The sequence below is a fragment of the Oncorhynchus mykiss genome, chromosome 10 (assembly GCF_057628025.1).
Source record: "Oncorhynchus mykiss isolate SJ-2025 chromosome 10, ASM5762802v1, whole genome shotgun sequence".
Lineage (NCBI taxonomy): Eukaryota > Metazoa > Chordata > Actinopteri > Salmoniformes > Salmonidae > Oncorhynchus > Oncorhynchus mykiss.
The window spans coordinates 69,979,826-69,996,718 of NC_143031.1; the positions used below are offsets into that span (position 1 = coordinate 69,979,826).

At 42.3% G+C, this 16,893-nt stretch overlaps 1 protein-coding gene across 4 annotated transcripts in view; it reads left to right on the forward strand.

The window, feature by feature from the left end:
* The window catches only part of LOC110498435 (type II inositol 3,4-bisphosphate 4-phosphatase), a 258,204-nt gene that overhangs the window by 49,073 nt on the left and 192,238 nt on the right, over nt 1-16,893 (forward strand). For all 4 annotated transcript variants that reach the window (XR_016483906.1, XR_016483907.1, XM_036933671.2 and 1 more), the window contains exon 3: nt 15,544-15,662. Coding sequence is in view for 2 of the 4 variants with exons in the window: in XM_036933671.2 (XP_036789566.1) it covers nt 15,544-15,662 (119 nt within the window). In the remaining 2 variants the exon portion in view is untranslated. The remainder of the gene's footprint in view (nt 1-15,543; nt 15,663-16,893) is intronic.

The window sequence follows — 16,893 nt, forward strand, 5'->3', positions numbered from 1 at the left end:
CTCATTAGCTGTCGCTCGGCACACAAATTAGGTGCGGCTGTCGTTTGATAATGCCAACGTCGGAAAACAATGTTTCAAACGGCAGTGTCGTGTCCTTCATTTCTCATTCAGGTAACCTGTGTGTTACCTCTGAGCTATACACAGAGGGGAAATAACCACTTCACACACACACAGAGGGGGCATTTCAAAACCCCTTAGTTTTTGTCAATGTGGATCAAGCTTTACTCTGATCACTAGTGTTGATGATCATGGCCATATTATAATGAGTGTAAGCGAGGGGCAGGAGGCTATTTTAACTACAGTACAGTAGATATCTTCATCTACTTCTGTCTAGTAATGTTCTAGACAGAAACACACTTCTAACAATTGGAAATTTTGGTAATGACCCCGGCTAGATCTTAGAAAACGGCTTCCTATTCCCTACATAGTGCTCTACTTTGTTTGCTATATAGGGAATAGGGTGCCATTTTGGATGTACCCTGGATGTTGGAACAACGGATGCACACATTCAACGTTTCAAAAGAGTGGAGCCCCATAGTATATTTGAATGCAATTGGCGCAGGATGCAGTTGCTCCAGCCAAATGCTACGCCAAGCCCACGGGCGTTCATTTATTCTCCGCAATAAGTCTGGATCGGAGTACCGCCACGACGATTTCTAGAACGTAAACACATTCTAACCGTTCTGACTGGTCCAGAAACTGATGGGTTGGGCCAGAGCCAGAACACATGTGGGCTTTGATACTTTGATTGGTTAGAGATTATCCAATCACTGAAGACTTTGTTTTCTACAACACCCCGCATTTTGACATCCCCACAAATGACTTCAATGATGGCAGTCTCAGACTGACGTATGTAGCGAACATAGAGCAGTTTGGGTCACCAGGCAACCGTTGTGTAACTCCCTGTACTGTAGCTCCTTTAACAAAGGCCCAATCATCATTTCAACTCAGCATGGATACAGGATAAAGGAAGGGAAGTGGCCAATTTGTTTCCCAGAAAAAGAACCACCAATATGAAGGCAAACCATCTTCAGCATGGATGCAAACAGTCAACATCTGTTACTGTATGTCAATCTGATATGGTACAAACACACTTCAAAGATTTACTGGAGCTTTTTCTTCTGTTAAGACACTCAATCAGCATCTATTTACATAAGTCCAAAGCCAGGTGAGAGATGTGTGCCACTTTATTTATCATTTGTATTGATCAGGGGTCTCTGACCTTTTCTAGCATGAGAGCTACTTTTAAAAAATGAAACATGTTGCGAGCTATTTTTTTTTCTTTCTAGCATTCAGATAAGCACATTCTTCTCTTCCCGGGTCCTTAGTGTAGAAAGTAGTTTTCTGTCAATATATCTAGTAAAATAATGGTTAATTAACAACTCTAAGGGGGGCCATATAAAACCTGTGATTATTTTCAGTTTTATTTGGGGGGGGGGGGGGGGGGGGGTCACTCTTGAAATTACAATTGTTCATAGATAAACAACGAAATTGGATGTTATGAATCCATGTCAATTGCTAAATATCAGCAGAAGACAAAACAAATGTAGGTTTGGAAGAAAGCTAATAAATAGATTGTTGAGTGTAATTCCCCTTTAATTGCGCATCTGTCCCTTTAATTGCACAGGAACGTGTTGATCGAGCTTATTGTGATGGTTCTGTACTGCTGCTGTTCATTTCATGGCAAAGTTTCCAAATAATAAATAATAGATACAAATTATATACTCAATCATGATATACTTTTGCCAGGTAAGCCGCCTTTGCCGTTAACATTTAATGGATAAGGGTTTTGGGGAAATTATTTCTGTCAACTCACAAGATGGTTATCACATCAAGTGGAGTGATAGACAAACGCGCGCCACACAGACAGACAGGGGCAATATTGCTGGAAATGAATTGGCAGATGTTGTGTTAGGTTTGTTTTTTTAAGCCAATCGTGGCTAACCATGGGTGGAATAATGTCAAAGCTGCGTTGATTAGTTAGTAGCTGGGAGCTTGCGGTGTCGCATACTTGTGAGATTTGTTTATGACCGTTTGCAATGGAACACATGAAAAATTGCGTATACTTTCGGGAATTGTTTGCCGAGCAACTCATAGGTGGGCTGTGAGCTACTGGCTAGCGGTCAACCTGTTGGAGACCCCTGGTATAGATTATAATTCGCTAGTCAGCTCCTCACTTTGTGGTGTGTTCTTTATTTGGTATTTTACAGAATCAACATCTGTCCATTAATTCGACATCTTTCACTAGTCTAACATCATATGGTTGTCATTTTCTCTGTTTAATTGACATGTCAGATGTATAGACTCTCTCCACAACATGAATTGCCATTCTAGTAATATAACAGGCATTATATTTTCCACAGACCTGATGGTGAACACTGAACAGGTGTGAAAATGGCAGCGGCAGATGCAAATAATGCTGTCAAATTAATTGAAGCGCTGATATAATTATCGTGATTAATAATCCTCATCTGGAGAGTAGTGTATTTGTCTCCCATAGCAACCCCCACTGTCTCCCTTTCTCTCTCCATTTGCCCTTCTAATGGAATTTAGATTCCCTGTAAGGTCACAGGGGAGATGGCACTGTATTTAAACAAAATCCCTGTGAATTTGTCTTAGTGTCAAAGTATACACATTTTTCCTCTTGCCCTTTCTTTCCCTCTCTCTTTTCTGTTTCTTTGTCTCTTTCTCATATCCCTTTTTCAGTATCCATTTTTCTCTTTCTCTCTCTCATCCCCAGCACTCTCTCTTTTTCTCTCTCTCTCCATATCTCCCTCTTTCTCTCTCAATCTCTCTCCCTTTTCATCTTTCTTCCCATCTCTCCCTCTCTCCCTCTCTATCTCAAATGTTACTGACCTCATAAAGTCAGCAGTTGAATTTAATGGCTGTGGCTTTGGTCCTATCACTCTGTGAAGCGATGCGGATAGAGATGTCCACTGTCACATGTCAATCCTCAGTAGAGTGTGATATTAGGTGAGATCCCAGGACCTGTCAGAGATCCTCTGAGCCTTTGAACTGGAGAGGATCAAACACTGTTGAGCAACTCCCCAGTTCTATACCACACTTCAAATCAAACTGTATTAGTCACAATACAATAGGTGTAGACCTTACAGTGAAATGCTTATTTACGAGCCCCAATTTAAAAAAAATACAGATAAGAATTAAAAGTAACAAGTAATTAAAGAGCAGCAGTAAAAAAACAATAGCGAGACTATATACAGGGGTGGTACCGGTACAGAGTCAATGTGCGGGGGCACCGGTTAGTTGAGGTAATATGTACATGTAGGTAGAGTTATTAAAGTGACTATGCATAGATGATAACAACAGAGAGTAGCAGCGGTGTAAAATAGGGGGGATGCAAATAGTCAGGGTAGCCATTTGGCTAGGTGTTCAGGAGTCTTATGGCTTCGGGGTAGAAGCTGTTTAGAAGCCTCTTGGACCCTAGACTTGGTGCTCCGGTACTGCTTGCCGTGCGGTAGCAGAGAGAACAGTCTATGACTAGGGTGGCTCGAGTCTTTGACAATTGGATGTGTTGCTATGATTGTGGGAGAGATGGAGAAAGAGCGAGACATGAAGCAAGAGAAAAAGAGAGAGAGAGAAATGATGAAACGTAGGGTAAAGCTGAGGAACAGAGGGAGCGGATCTTCTATGGTCCCTGGGAAAATAGAAGTGTGTGTGTGTGTGTGTGTGAGAGTTTCTGTGCGCATGTCTGTTCTTCTGCATCCTCTGTTCTAACGCTGCTTTCTTCAGCCCTGTGTGGCTTCAGCCCATTAATGGAACTCCAACATATCTAATATTAAGATCTGGGTTGTTGTAGAATCCATCCGATGGAACAGCACCAGAGAGATGGCACCACATCGTAGTTGGCTGTGTTGTTTTGTTCTGCAGCCTTTTGTCCATGATAACAGGTTAGACATGGTGGAGGCTCTGATTTTAGATAGATACACATTCTGGAACAGTAGTTTTCATATTGTGTTCTAGAAACTAACCCTGATGGCAGATGCTTTGTGGCCTCCTGGAGCAACCAAGGTCGAAAGGCTAATCTATGATGTTTTTTTTTTGTGGGCTGACACACACGTGTACTGACACACACACTCACACTTCACGCTGTTTCTAGCCCACGGTGATGAAGGAAATGTATTAGCCCAGGGGAATCCAATACCGGAACGTTGACTGTCTGCTCCAGTCTGGTGACAACATTTACTAAGAGGATGTGTTGTCCCTGTCACTCCATACCATATGTCACACTGTCTGTTACCTCAACGACAGTCACTATGTCACTACGAATCCACAAGGAATGTTAGTCACACGGCCCTGTCTCAAACTGTGGTTCAATCCATCTATTTAACTGACTCCTTTACCTCACTTCTGCCTTCGTAGTGCCCCATGACTGCTGCGTTGTTGTCTGTCTACGTGCCACTGTCAGTGTTGTTGTAGTAGAGGAGGATACTCATAATGGAATGTAAAAATCAACTGTTATCTGTACACTTGTCTGTCTGTCTGCCAAAGGTCAAAATCATCATTTAAAATAATAACGCTGTTGACAGTAAATTTGAAAGGTTGTTCATCATTCAAATAATGATCAGACTAAAAGCTAAGTTATTATTTCAGTTTACAACCATACAATTTACTCACCCCAAACCCCAGGGAGTCACAGAAAAACAGCATATTTTCAGATAAAAGTCTTGGCTATTTTAGGATGATAAATTAGTGATGATTGTAGCCATTGCAACGGAGCAGAAAGTAATTTGCTTTAATGCTGAAGGACTTTAATCCAGATCGAGCCAGCCAATTAGCCTAACGGGCCGCATTACATCTGGCGTGGTCAGACCTCCTCTAGTATTTTCATGACTCACCCACTCCCTTTCTTTCTTGCCTTCTATCACTTCACTCAATTCTTTTCTCCTTCTATTCCTCTATTCCCGTTATCTCTCTCTAACTCTCCTTACCTTACCTCTCTCTCTCTCAACCTGTTCTCTCTCGCTCTCTCAACCTGTCTGCTCTCGCTCTCTTGCTCTCTCCTGTCTGTCTCTTTTTCTCGCTTTCTCCCTCTTGCTCTCTGTGTCTTGCTCCATTTGGACACCATTTGTGTCATAAAGAAGAAGCTCTTTGAGAGTATCATGTTACCTAGAGTGTTGTTAGTATGTACCATACAGCAGGCTGCTATTCTGCTATTCCATCCACTCTTTTGATCTAATAAAAAGCATTCAGGAAATATTTGTGTATAATATAATATTTCACTGACTGGGCAAAGAGACACCAACAACCTAAAGAGGAAATTGAATTAAATTGTGTGATTTAGGCTTATTTCTGATGTCACACGGTTTGAATGGGGTCATCAATTGATTTATCATTCATTCTTTTTTTTCTACAACTTTTTTCTCCCCAATTTTGTGTCTTGCAATTGGTAGTTACAGTCTTGTCTCAACTCTGCAACTACTGAACGGACTCGGGAGAGGCGAAGGCCGAGAGCCGTGCGTCCTCAAACACAACCTAGCCAAGCCGCACTGCCTCTTGACACAATGCCAACCAATGTGTTGGGGGAAACACCACCACATTGCACTGCGCACGGCCCGCCACAGCAGTCACTAGTGCGCGATGGGACAAGGACATCCATGCCGGCAAAACTCTTCCCTAACCCGGACGACGCTGGGCCAATTGTGCACCGCCCCATGGGTCTCCCCGTCGCGGCCGGCTGGACTCGAACCCAGCTAGCATTGCGATGACATGAGGTATCAGTCTATTCAGTGACACCCAGAGAACATTAGTGTTGGAGCTCTTATTGCGGGACTCTGAAACAACTGTGAATTGAGCCACATTCGTCAACCTATGTGTATTGAACACTATTCCCATGGAAAAACAATACTGCGTGGATTTTTAGGAGTATGATAGTGCTGAGGAGGACGTTGGGAAAAAATATCTTTGGTATTGAGTAAACTGATACCACATTTCATTGATTCCCAATCCTTAGGTAAAGATGTACATTGGAAAATTAATGTCAATACACACAATAGGCTGACTGGGGAGGTGATTTCACACAGTCACAGTCCTGCGATAAGAGCTACAACGCTAATATTTGCGTAAACTCTTCACAGTTGTGTTCTTTGGGTGTCACTGAGTAGACTGATACCCCATTTCATTGCTTCACATTCCAACTTTGTTTAATGTTTTCTAGTCTAAATATGGCATGATTCCACCAATTGAAACCTTCTGCATCACTTTCAAAGAGGTACTTTTATTTTGAAGGCAAACTGCAAATTCCACTATTGTGCCTAATCCTTATTGTGGCTAGTTTCATAACACATAACCCGGTCCAGTCGAGCTTCACTAGACAGATGAAGCTAGCTTGCTGCTTATAACCTTAGCTTTGGGCAACAGGGTTAAGTAGCTGGCTAGTTATTTATTTTTCATGAGCTGAAGTTCAATTTCAATAGGCGAACAACAAGTGGCTACCTAGCTAATACTTACTCACAAGGATTCTGAAATCATTGCTAAGAATAATGAAAATGACTGCAGTTTCTACTGGTCATTGTTTTCAGGCTGGTTGTATTTGTGCTAGCTAGGTACCAAGCTAAAGCTAGCTAGCTACCCCAGAAGTTGCGGTCAAACAAATAATGCTTTATTACCAACGCGGTATTGTAAAACACATCGTTCGTGGCCGGTGTTTGCTTGTTTGCAGACTTTTTTGTACAGATTAGACAGTGCTACTGATAGTAGTGGTGGCACTTAGCTTGCACGTGTAAATTCAGAACACACAACATTCTATAATAGAACTGTTATTTGACGTGTCAAATTAAAAGCTTATTTAACTTGTCAAACAGTGTTATTTGACGTATCTTTTTTGACACGCAAAGACCCAAACGGCATTCCATAGTATGTCGTGACGCTAATAGCAGTGAAGCTATTACTGTGTAATTCCTGTAAGGCAACATCTGAAAAATAGCACACTTGGTAGTGTGTACCAGTGCTCGACTAGTCGCGAAAGCCAACATCCCCCACGACCGAGAATGGTTGATGGTTGATTGTCAAGGGCAATGAATTCCATTATCTTGGCGTTAATGGATTTCGCCTTTTGAGTTGTCTCGCTGAAATGTTCTTACTCTTTCAAATGACTGCTCGACTTGTTGACTGCTCGATCCACACAGCAGACATTGTGGGCTAGGTTAGGAATGCTGTGTTTTACGTGGCGTCATTACGTTACCTACGTTATATAGGTATGCACATCAGCTTTGACATCGGTTTTGCACATCGCTGTTAATCTAGACATCGGGCCGATACCGATGTTGGCATTTTTAGCTAATATTGGCCGATACCGATATATCGTGCATCCCTAAATGAGACCCTGTTGATATTTCACTTTGAATTTGACCATGTGTTAATTAAACGATGTGTTGCACTTCCAACAATGTGAATGCTTCAACCAGAACTGCGCTACATTGCTCTGACATCCCATTTGTTTGCATTTGTAAACAAGTCAAGGTGACTACTCTCACCTTGACAAGTCAATCAGCATTCTAATGCTGTAGGTAGGAAAATGGCTGGTACTGGCTGCAATTTACATAAGGACAACAAAAAATGTTTTTGTGTGAGTCGTAAGTGCTTCAGTGTGTTAGTAAAACAGGTTAGTGAACTCAGCCCCAGGACCAGTTGGAGGAGGGGGCTGAGGCTTCAGTGTGTTAGTAGAACAGGTTAGTGAACTCAGCCCCAGGACCAGTTGGAGGAGGGGACTGAGGCTTCAGTGTGTTAGTAAAACAGGTTAGTGAACTCAGCCCCAGGACCAGCTGGATGAGGGGACTGAGGCTTCAGTGTGTTAGTAGAACAGGTTAGTGAACTCAGCCCCAGGACCAGTTGGAGGAGGGGACTGAGGCTTCAGTGTGTTAGTAGAACAGGTTAGTGAACTCAGCCCCAGGACCAGCTGGATGAGGGGACTGAGGCTTCAGTGTGTTAGTAAAACAGGTTAGTGAACTCAGCCCCAGGACCAGCTGGAGGAGGGGACTTTTTTCTTTGCTCAGCTTTTGATTTGTTATTATTAGTTGATATTGGCCTAATTCTGCCATGCATGCATTGTTTGTAGTTTTCCTCTGGACATGTAGGATAATCTTACAGAATTCTGCATGCAGGGTTTCAATGGGGTGTTTGTCCCATTTGATGACATCTTGTTTTGCAAGTGGACCCCCACACCTCACTGCCATGAAGTGCAATTGGTTCAATGACACATTCAATTCGTTTTAGACACATTTTAATAGGTATTTCAATTTGAATTTGTTTTTTAATGGTGTAGAATGGCCTGCGTGCTTTCTCTCTCTGTTCATTCACAGCCTCATTAAGGTGTCCAGTTGAGCTTATTTTTAAACCTAAGTAATTGTAGTGTGTGCAGTACTCTATATATTTTGTACCAATTCCGAATTTGTTCTAATTCCCTGAGATCTGGATCTTCTCTCGAAAATCATTATTTTAGTCTTTTTGGGGCTTACTGCCAGGGCCCAGGTCTGGCAGTACTGCTCTAGCAGGTCCAGGCTCTGCTGTAGGCCATGTGCTGTGGGTGACAGCAGGCATAGGTCATCTGCAAAGAGTAGGCATTTAACCTCTGAATTGTGGAGACTAACCCCAGGGGCTGAGGATTTTTCTAAAATAGTGGCCAATTTGTTGATGTAAATATTGAAGAGTGCAGGGCTCAGATTGCAACCCTGTTGAAGGCCCCGCCCTGGTTAAAGAATTCTGTTATTTTCGTGCCAATTTTAATGCTGCACGTATTGCCTGTATACATTGATTTAATTATGTCATATGTTTTCCCCCTACACCACTTTCAATAACTTTGTAGAACATGCCAAATAGAATCAAATGCTTTTTGGAAGTCGATAAAGCAAGCGTATATTTAGGTTTTATTTTGATGGACATGTTTATCAGGGTGTGTAGGGAGTAAATATGATCAGTCGTGCAATGTTTTGGTATAAATCCAATTTGGCTTTTACTCAAGACATTGTGCTTATTAAGGAAGTTTAGAACTCTTACATTTATAATACTACAGCAAGCCTTCCCCAGGTTACTGTTCACACAAATGCCTCTGTAAATGTTAGGGTCAAATTTGTCTCTGTTCTTTTAAGGGTTGGGGTTATGAGTCCTTGATTCCAGATGTCAGGGAAATAACCTACACCCAGGATCAAATTAAAGAGTTTTAATATAGCCAATTGAAATTTTGCACTAGGGAGTTTGATCATCTCATTTAGGATGCCATCAGGTCTGCATGCTTTTTTTAAATTTGAGGGCCTGAAGTTTCTTATAGAGCTCCTGGTCAGTAATTGGGGAGTCCAGTGGATTTTGATTGTCCTTTATAGCTTTTTCTAATCCATTCAACTTCTCATGAATTTGGCATTGTTCTGCGTTTGTGTCAATTTGAACGGTGTTGTAGAGTGTTTTAAAATGGGTTGTCCATATGTCACCATTCTGTATCGCTAATTCCTCTTGTTTAGATTTATTTTATTTTTTTCCAATTTTGCCAGAAGTTGTTTGTGTTTATGGACTCCTCAATTAGTGTCAGCTGCTTGCTGTTGTACTGTGCTTTTTTTGGCTCTGAGTGTATGTTTATAGAGTTTTAAAATCTCACCGTAATGAAGGCGTAATTCACCATTATTTGAGCCTCTGTGCTTTTGGTTGGATAGTGTTCGAAGTTTTTTGCTTATAATTTTACAATCTGCATCAAACCAGTCTGTGATCTTTTTTGTTTTGTTTTTTATCAATTTCAATTGTGCTTCTTTTGCCGTTTGCCTGAATATATAGTTGATGTTTTGTACTGCCAGATTGATGCCTTCTTCACTGTGAGTGAATGTGGTATCCAGACAGTTATTTAAGAGTGTTTGGATATTTTGGTTACAGGTTGCTTTCTGGTATTCTCCTGTGCTTTTTTGGGCCCATCTGTATACATTTCTGGAGTTGTACAGCTTACTGGGATGTGAATGTGTAGTTGTTTCCATGTCTGTTCTTTTGAGGAAAAACGTAATTTGTCTCTCTCTCTGTTTCTCTCTCTCTGTCTCTCTCTCTCTGTGTCTCTCTCTCTCTGTGTCTCTCTCTCTCTCTGTGTCTCTCTCTCTCTCTCTGTGTCTCTCTCTCTGTGTCTCTCTCTCTCTCTCTGTGTCTCTCTCTCTGTGTCTCTCTCTCTGTGTCTCTCTCTCTGTGTGTCTCTCTCTCTCTGTGTCTCTCTCTCTCTCTCTGTCTGTCCCTCCATTTGAAAACCATGTGTGTCACAGAGAAGAGGCTCTTTGAGAGTATCATGGTACCTAGAGTGTTGTTAGTCATTTCCATACAACAGGCTGCTATTCTTATTTTCCGTTAACTCTTTTGATCTAATAAGAAGCATTCAGGAAATATGAGTCCCCTGACCGGAAAAAGAGACAGTGATTCAGGGCTATTTCTGATGCCACATGGTTTGAATGGGATCATATATTGACTCTCAAAGCTGTTGATTTAAACTGGGATTAAAACAAGACTCACTCAAACGTGATTGATCTTTTGCTATATATATATAAGCCTAGGAAACGCATACAGTATCTATATATATATCTACAGTTGAAGTTGGAAGTTTACATACACCTTAGCGAAATACATTTAAACTCAGCTTTTCACAATTCCTGAAATTTAATCGTAGTAAAAAATCCCTGTCTTAGGTCAGTTAGGATCACCACTTTATTTTAAGAATGTGAAATATCAGAATAATAGTAGAGATAATGATTTTTGATTCATCAGACCAGAGGACATTTCTCCAAAAAGTACGATCTTTGTCCCCATGTGCAGTTGAAAACCGCAGTCTGGCTTTTTTTATGGCGGTTTTGGAGCAGTGGCTTCTTCCTTGCTGAGCGGCCTTTCAGGTTATGTTGATATAGGTTTCACTGTGGATATAGATACTTTTGTACTGAGCGGTATTATGACTGCGTGGTGTTTATACTTGCATACTATTGTTTGTACAGATGAACGTGGTACCTTCAGGCGTTTGGAAATTACTCCCAAGGATGAACCAGACTTATGGAGGTCTCCATTTTTTTCTGAGGTCTTAGCTGATTTCTTTTGATTTTCCTATGATGTCAAGCAAAGAGGCACTGAGTGTGAAAGTTGACCTTGAAATTCATCCACAGGTACACCTCCAATTGACTCAAATGATGTCAATTAGCCTATCAGAAGCTTCTAAAGCCATGACACAATTTTCTGGAATTTTCCAAGCTGTTTAAAGGCACAGTCAACTTTGTGTATGTAAGCGTCTGACCCACTGGAATTGTCATACAGTGAATTATAAGTGAAATAATCCGTCTGTAAACAATTGTTGGAAAAATTACTTGTGTCATGCACAAAGTAGATGTCCTAACCGACTTGCCAAAACTATAGTTTGTTAACAATACATTTGTGGAGTGGTTGAAAAACAATTTTTAATGGCTCCAACCTAAGTGAATGTAAACTTCTGTCTTCAACTGTGTATCTATATACAATCGTTGAATGTCACTATTTTAGCTTTTTTCTAATGAGACCATTTTGATGTTTGACCTTGAATTTGACCTTGACCGTGTGTCAATGCTTCAACCAGAACAGTGTTACGTTGTTCTGACTTCCCATTTCTCAGCAGAGAGGCTCAGCTAAATGCTGAAAAACTGTTTTCCGTTTCCTCTCGCACACACATACTCGGTGACAAACACCGCTTGAATTTTGACTTTGTTTGTGTTCGTAGACCAGTCAAGGTGACGACTCTCACCTTGACAAGCCGAACAGAATTCTAATGTAGGTAGAAATACACATGATGCAGCCATTTACATAAGGCCAACAAACATTATTTGTGTTTGTTGCGTGTGTGAATCGTAAGTGCCTGCATGTATGCATATGTGTGTGTCCGTGCATGTTTCTGCCTGCATTCAACTGTACATCTACATCTTGCAGTATGGTATAACTCAACTAAGGAAGGGATTCCATTCTACAGAGTGAACCTGTTGTCTTGGTGTGTGTCCCAGTGCATAGTCCCGTATCTCTCACACTCTCATCCTCCAAAGATCAGAGAATGCTAGATGGACCAGTTCACTGAGACTCCAGTACATCAAGGAAGCAAAGGTCTTTACAGCAAAGCCAGTGTTTTATGCCTTAGCACCATTCATCTTTTAACTCCTAGGCTAACTCTGTAGCTTCCTCTTGACTCTTCTTCAATTCTCCCTTGTTGTAGCCTTTTTATTTTCTGTGCCCGTACAGTCGCTTATTCTGTAAAATCGACACTCCGAGGGGGAATTACACATAAAAAGAACAACCTTCTGTCATATTTTGCTGCTTTTATGGATTTTTGTTCTATTGAGTAATGTTACTCGGGGTTACGATTTCACTAAATAATGTGCTGTAGTGACAACGCATTTTCAGAGCGGATCAATTCTCGTTTGTCTGCCAGAAAGTGAACCATTTGGACACGGTCCAATGTCCTGATTCAGATGTCTCACCCTGTAGTCCTAGAGCACTGTAGTCAGATATTACACTCTGTCTAGTAGTCCTAGAGCACTGTAGTCAGATATTACACCCTGTCTAGTAGTCCTAGAGCACTGTAGTCAGATATTACACCCTGTCTAGTAGTCCTAGAGCACTGTAGTCAGATATTACACCCTGTCTAGTAGTCCTAGAGCACTGTAGTCAGATATTACACTCTGTCTAGTAGTCCTAGAACACTGTAGTCAGATATTACATCCTGTCTAGTAGTCCTAGAGCACTGTAGTCAGATATTACACCCTGTCTAGTAGTCCTAGTGCACTGTAGTCAGATATTACACCCTGTCTAGTAGTCCTAGAGCACTGTAGTCAGATATTACACCCTGTCTAGTAGTCCTAGAGCACTGTAGTCAGATATTACACCCTGTCTAGTAGTCCTAGAGCACTGTAGTCAGATATTACACCCTGTCTAGTAGTCCTAGAGCACTGTAGTCAGATATTACACCCTGTCTAGTAGTCCTAGAGCACTGTAGTCAGATATTACACCCTGTCTAGTAGTCCTAGAGCACTGTAGTCAGATATTACACCCTGTCTAGTAGTCCTAGAGCACTGTAGTCAGATATTACACCCTGTCTAGTAGTCCTAGAGCACTGTAGTCAGATATTACTCCCTGTCTAGTAGTCCTAGAGCACTGGAGTCAGATATTACACCCTGTCTAGTAGTCCTAGAGCACTGGAGTCAGATATTACACCCTGTCTAGTAGTCCTAGAGCACTGGAGTCAGATATTACACCCTGTCTAGTAGTCCTAGAGCACTGTAGTCAGATATTACACTCTGTCTAGTAGTCCTAGAACACTGTAGTCGGATATTACATCCTGTCTAGTAGTCCTAGAGCACTGTAGTCAGATATTACACCCTGTCTAGTAGTCCTAGAGCACTGTAGTCAGATATTACACCCTGTCTAGTATTGCTAGAGCACTCTAGTCAGATATTACACCCTGTCTAGTAGTCCTAGAGCACTCTAGTCAGATATTACACCCTGTCTAGTAGTCCTAGAGCACTGTAGTCAGATATTACACCCTGTCTAGTAGTCCTAGAGCACTGTAGTCAGATATTACACCCTGTCTAGTAGTCCTAGAGCACTGTAGTCAGATTACACCCTGTCTATTGTCCTAGAGCACTGTAGTCAGATATTACACCCTGTCTAGTAGTCCTAGAGCACTGTAGTCAGATATTGCACCCTGTCTATTGTCCTAGAGCACTGTAGTCAGATATTACACCCTGTCTATTGTCCTAGAGCACAGTAGTCAGATATTACACCCTGTCTAGTAGTCCTAGAGCACTGTAGTCGGATATTACACCCTGTCTAGTAGTCCTAGAGCACTGTAGTCGGATATTACACCGTGTCTAGGGAATCCTAGAGCACTGTAGTCACATTCTACCCTGTCTAGTAGTCCTAGAGCGCTGTAGTCAGATATTACACCCTGTCTAGTAGTCCTAGAGCACTGTAGTCAGATTACACCCTGTCTATTGTCCTAGAGCACTGTAGTCAGATATTACACCCTGTCTAGTAGTCCTAGAGCACTGTAGTCAGATATTACACCCTGTCTATTGTCCTAGAGCACAGTAGTCAGATATTACACCCTGTCTAGTAGTCCTAGAGTATTGTAGTTGGATATTACTCCCTGTCTAGTAGTTCTAGAGCACTGTAGTCAGATATTACACCCTGTCTAGTAGTCCTAGAGCACTGAAGTTGGATATTACACCCTGTCTAGTAGTCCTAGAGTATTGTAGTTGTATATTACTCCCTGTCTAGTAGTCATAGAGCACTGTAGTCAGATTACACCCTGTCTATTGTCCTAGAGCACTGTAGTCAGATATTACACCCTGTCTAGTAGTCCTAGAGCACTGTAGTCAGATATTACACCCTGTCTATTGTCCTAGAGCACAGTAGTCAGATATTACACCCTGTCTAGTAGTCCTAGAGTATTGTAGTTGGATATTACTCCCTGTCTAGTAGTCCTAGAGCACTGTAGTCAGATATTACACCCTGTCTATTGTCCTAGAGCACAGTAGTCAGATATTACACCCTGTCTAGTAGTCCTAGAGCACTGAAGTTGGATATTACACCCTGTCTAGTAGTCCTAGAGTATTATAGTTGGATATTACTCCCTGTCTAGTAGTTCTAGAGCACTGTAGTCAGATATTACACCCTGTTTAGTAGTTCTAGAGCACTGTAGTCAGATATTACACCCTGTCTAGGGAATCCTAGAGCACTGTAGTCAGATATTCTACCCTGTCTAGTAGTCCTAGAGCGCTGTTGTCAGATTTTCCACCCTGTCTAGTAGTCATCGAGCACTGTAGTCAGATTTCAACCATTCAGTGACAGCATATGGCTCTTTGTGGTTGCTTCAATATCTACATGTATTGTCCAATCTCACTTTACAGTAAATACTTGTGACCACAGCCTCATACTGAGCCAGAGAGGGAGTGACCATTCCTGGACAGGAAGTGTTGGTTTCCTATGATGGCCTAGCCTCCCCTCGTCCCCTCGCCTCCCCTCATCCCAGTCTTCCTGCCAAACAGGAAGCCTGGAGGAACTAGGGACTGACCAGGGGTTTCACTGACTAACATTAAATCCTAATAAAACGGACAGTCCTCAGCACACTCACTCAGCTGAAGGAAGAGAGAAGACTTTGACTGGCAGCCATGTTAGTTTGACGACTGGGTCTCAGGAGACAAGCTGCTTTCCAGAACTAAGGACATATGACTTCCCATTTCCTGTACAGTGAGGATACTTCCCTGAGAAATAGTTTAACAAAAAAGTTTTATCCTTCCACCACTCTCACCTCATGCCCCGGGAATGATGGGGTCGTGGTGATTTCCCTCCTCCTCCTTCCTCTCCTTCCCCTTTCCCTTTTGACCTTTCTATTCAACCTTGTGTTGTTTGATGTTGGGGTTTTACTCAGGGAATGTACTATACTGACTGTCCTCTCTCTCTGCCCTCCCCCTTTCATCAACTCTCTCTCTCTGCTCCATCTTTCTCTCTCCTCCCCCACTCTTTCTCTCTGTGTCTGTGTGTGTGTGTCCTCCCCTTCTCCAGAGTGCAGGGATCTGATTGGCTCTGGCCGAGACAGGACACCCAATGCTCTAGTCCAAGTTGCTGTCATCGACCCCCGGGAACAATACCTGGTCTCCCAAGCCTGCACAGAGATAGTAGAGGTAAGGCACACGCAAATGCACTGACACATATACACACACACACACACACACACACGCATATGCACTGACACATACACACGCACACACCCTTTCACAAGACACTTAATGCAGCTACCTCCCCTCCTTTTCACTCCCTCTTTCTCTCACACACACTCTTTTGCTATCTCACTCCCTTTCTCTGCCGGTGTTTGTTATTTTTACTGTTAAAGGGTCGCTCTGGTTCACTGGGTCTAAGTTGCTATTGCTGTTGTGGTTAACATGGAACCCAAACCGGCTGCGCGCGTGCGCCATCGTGCATAAATGTATTTTGTCCCCCCACACCAAATGTGATCACGACACGTAGGTTAAAATATCAAAGCAAACTCTGAACCAATTATATTAATTTGGGGACAGGTCGAAAAGCATTAAACATTTATGGCAATTTAGCTAGCTAGCTTGCACTTGCTAGCTAATTTGTCCTATTTAGCTAGCTTGTTGTTGCTAGCTAATTCGTCCTGGGATATAAACATTGAGTTGTTATTTTACCTGAAATGCACAAGGTCCTCTACTCCACCAATTAATCCAATCTTGACTTTATATTGCGATTGGCAACTTTCATAAATGAGGTGCATTACCGACACTGACCTCGTTCGTCTTCAGTCACCCACGTGGGTATAACCAATGAGGAGATGGGAAAGGCAGGACTTGCAGTGCAATCTCGTTGGCGCGCGCAAGCAATGTGGGTGCAATAATTGAATAATATAGATTTCTAAATGTATTTTGCGACGCGAGCGGTGTAGTCAGCCTGTTATGTCTTTCTCTCTCTCATTTGCTTGCTCTCTTTTGTTCCCTCCCTCTCGCTCTCATTCTCTCTCTTTCTCATTCTCTCTATCTCTGTCTCAATTCAAGGGCTTTATTGGCATGGGAATAATGTTCTCTCTCTCTTTCTCTCTGATTTGTGGTTAGAGCCCTCTTTCTGTCTCAATCTGACTATCAGTCAGTCAACTGCAGTAGCAGACTGTCTGCGTGTGCCCTCTGTGTGTGTGTGTGTGTTGAGTCTCTGCGCTCCATACAGTCTCACAGAAGTGTCTGTGCCCTCCGACCTTTGGCATGCCTCTTTTATTGCCCTCAGAGCTGGAGTGTCATTACCATGGCAACAAGAGCACAAGTGTTTTCGGGGCGGCAACATCTGTCCCGGGCTGGAATACCCACCTAGAACACACACACACACACACACACACACACACACACA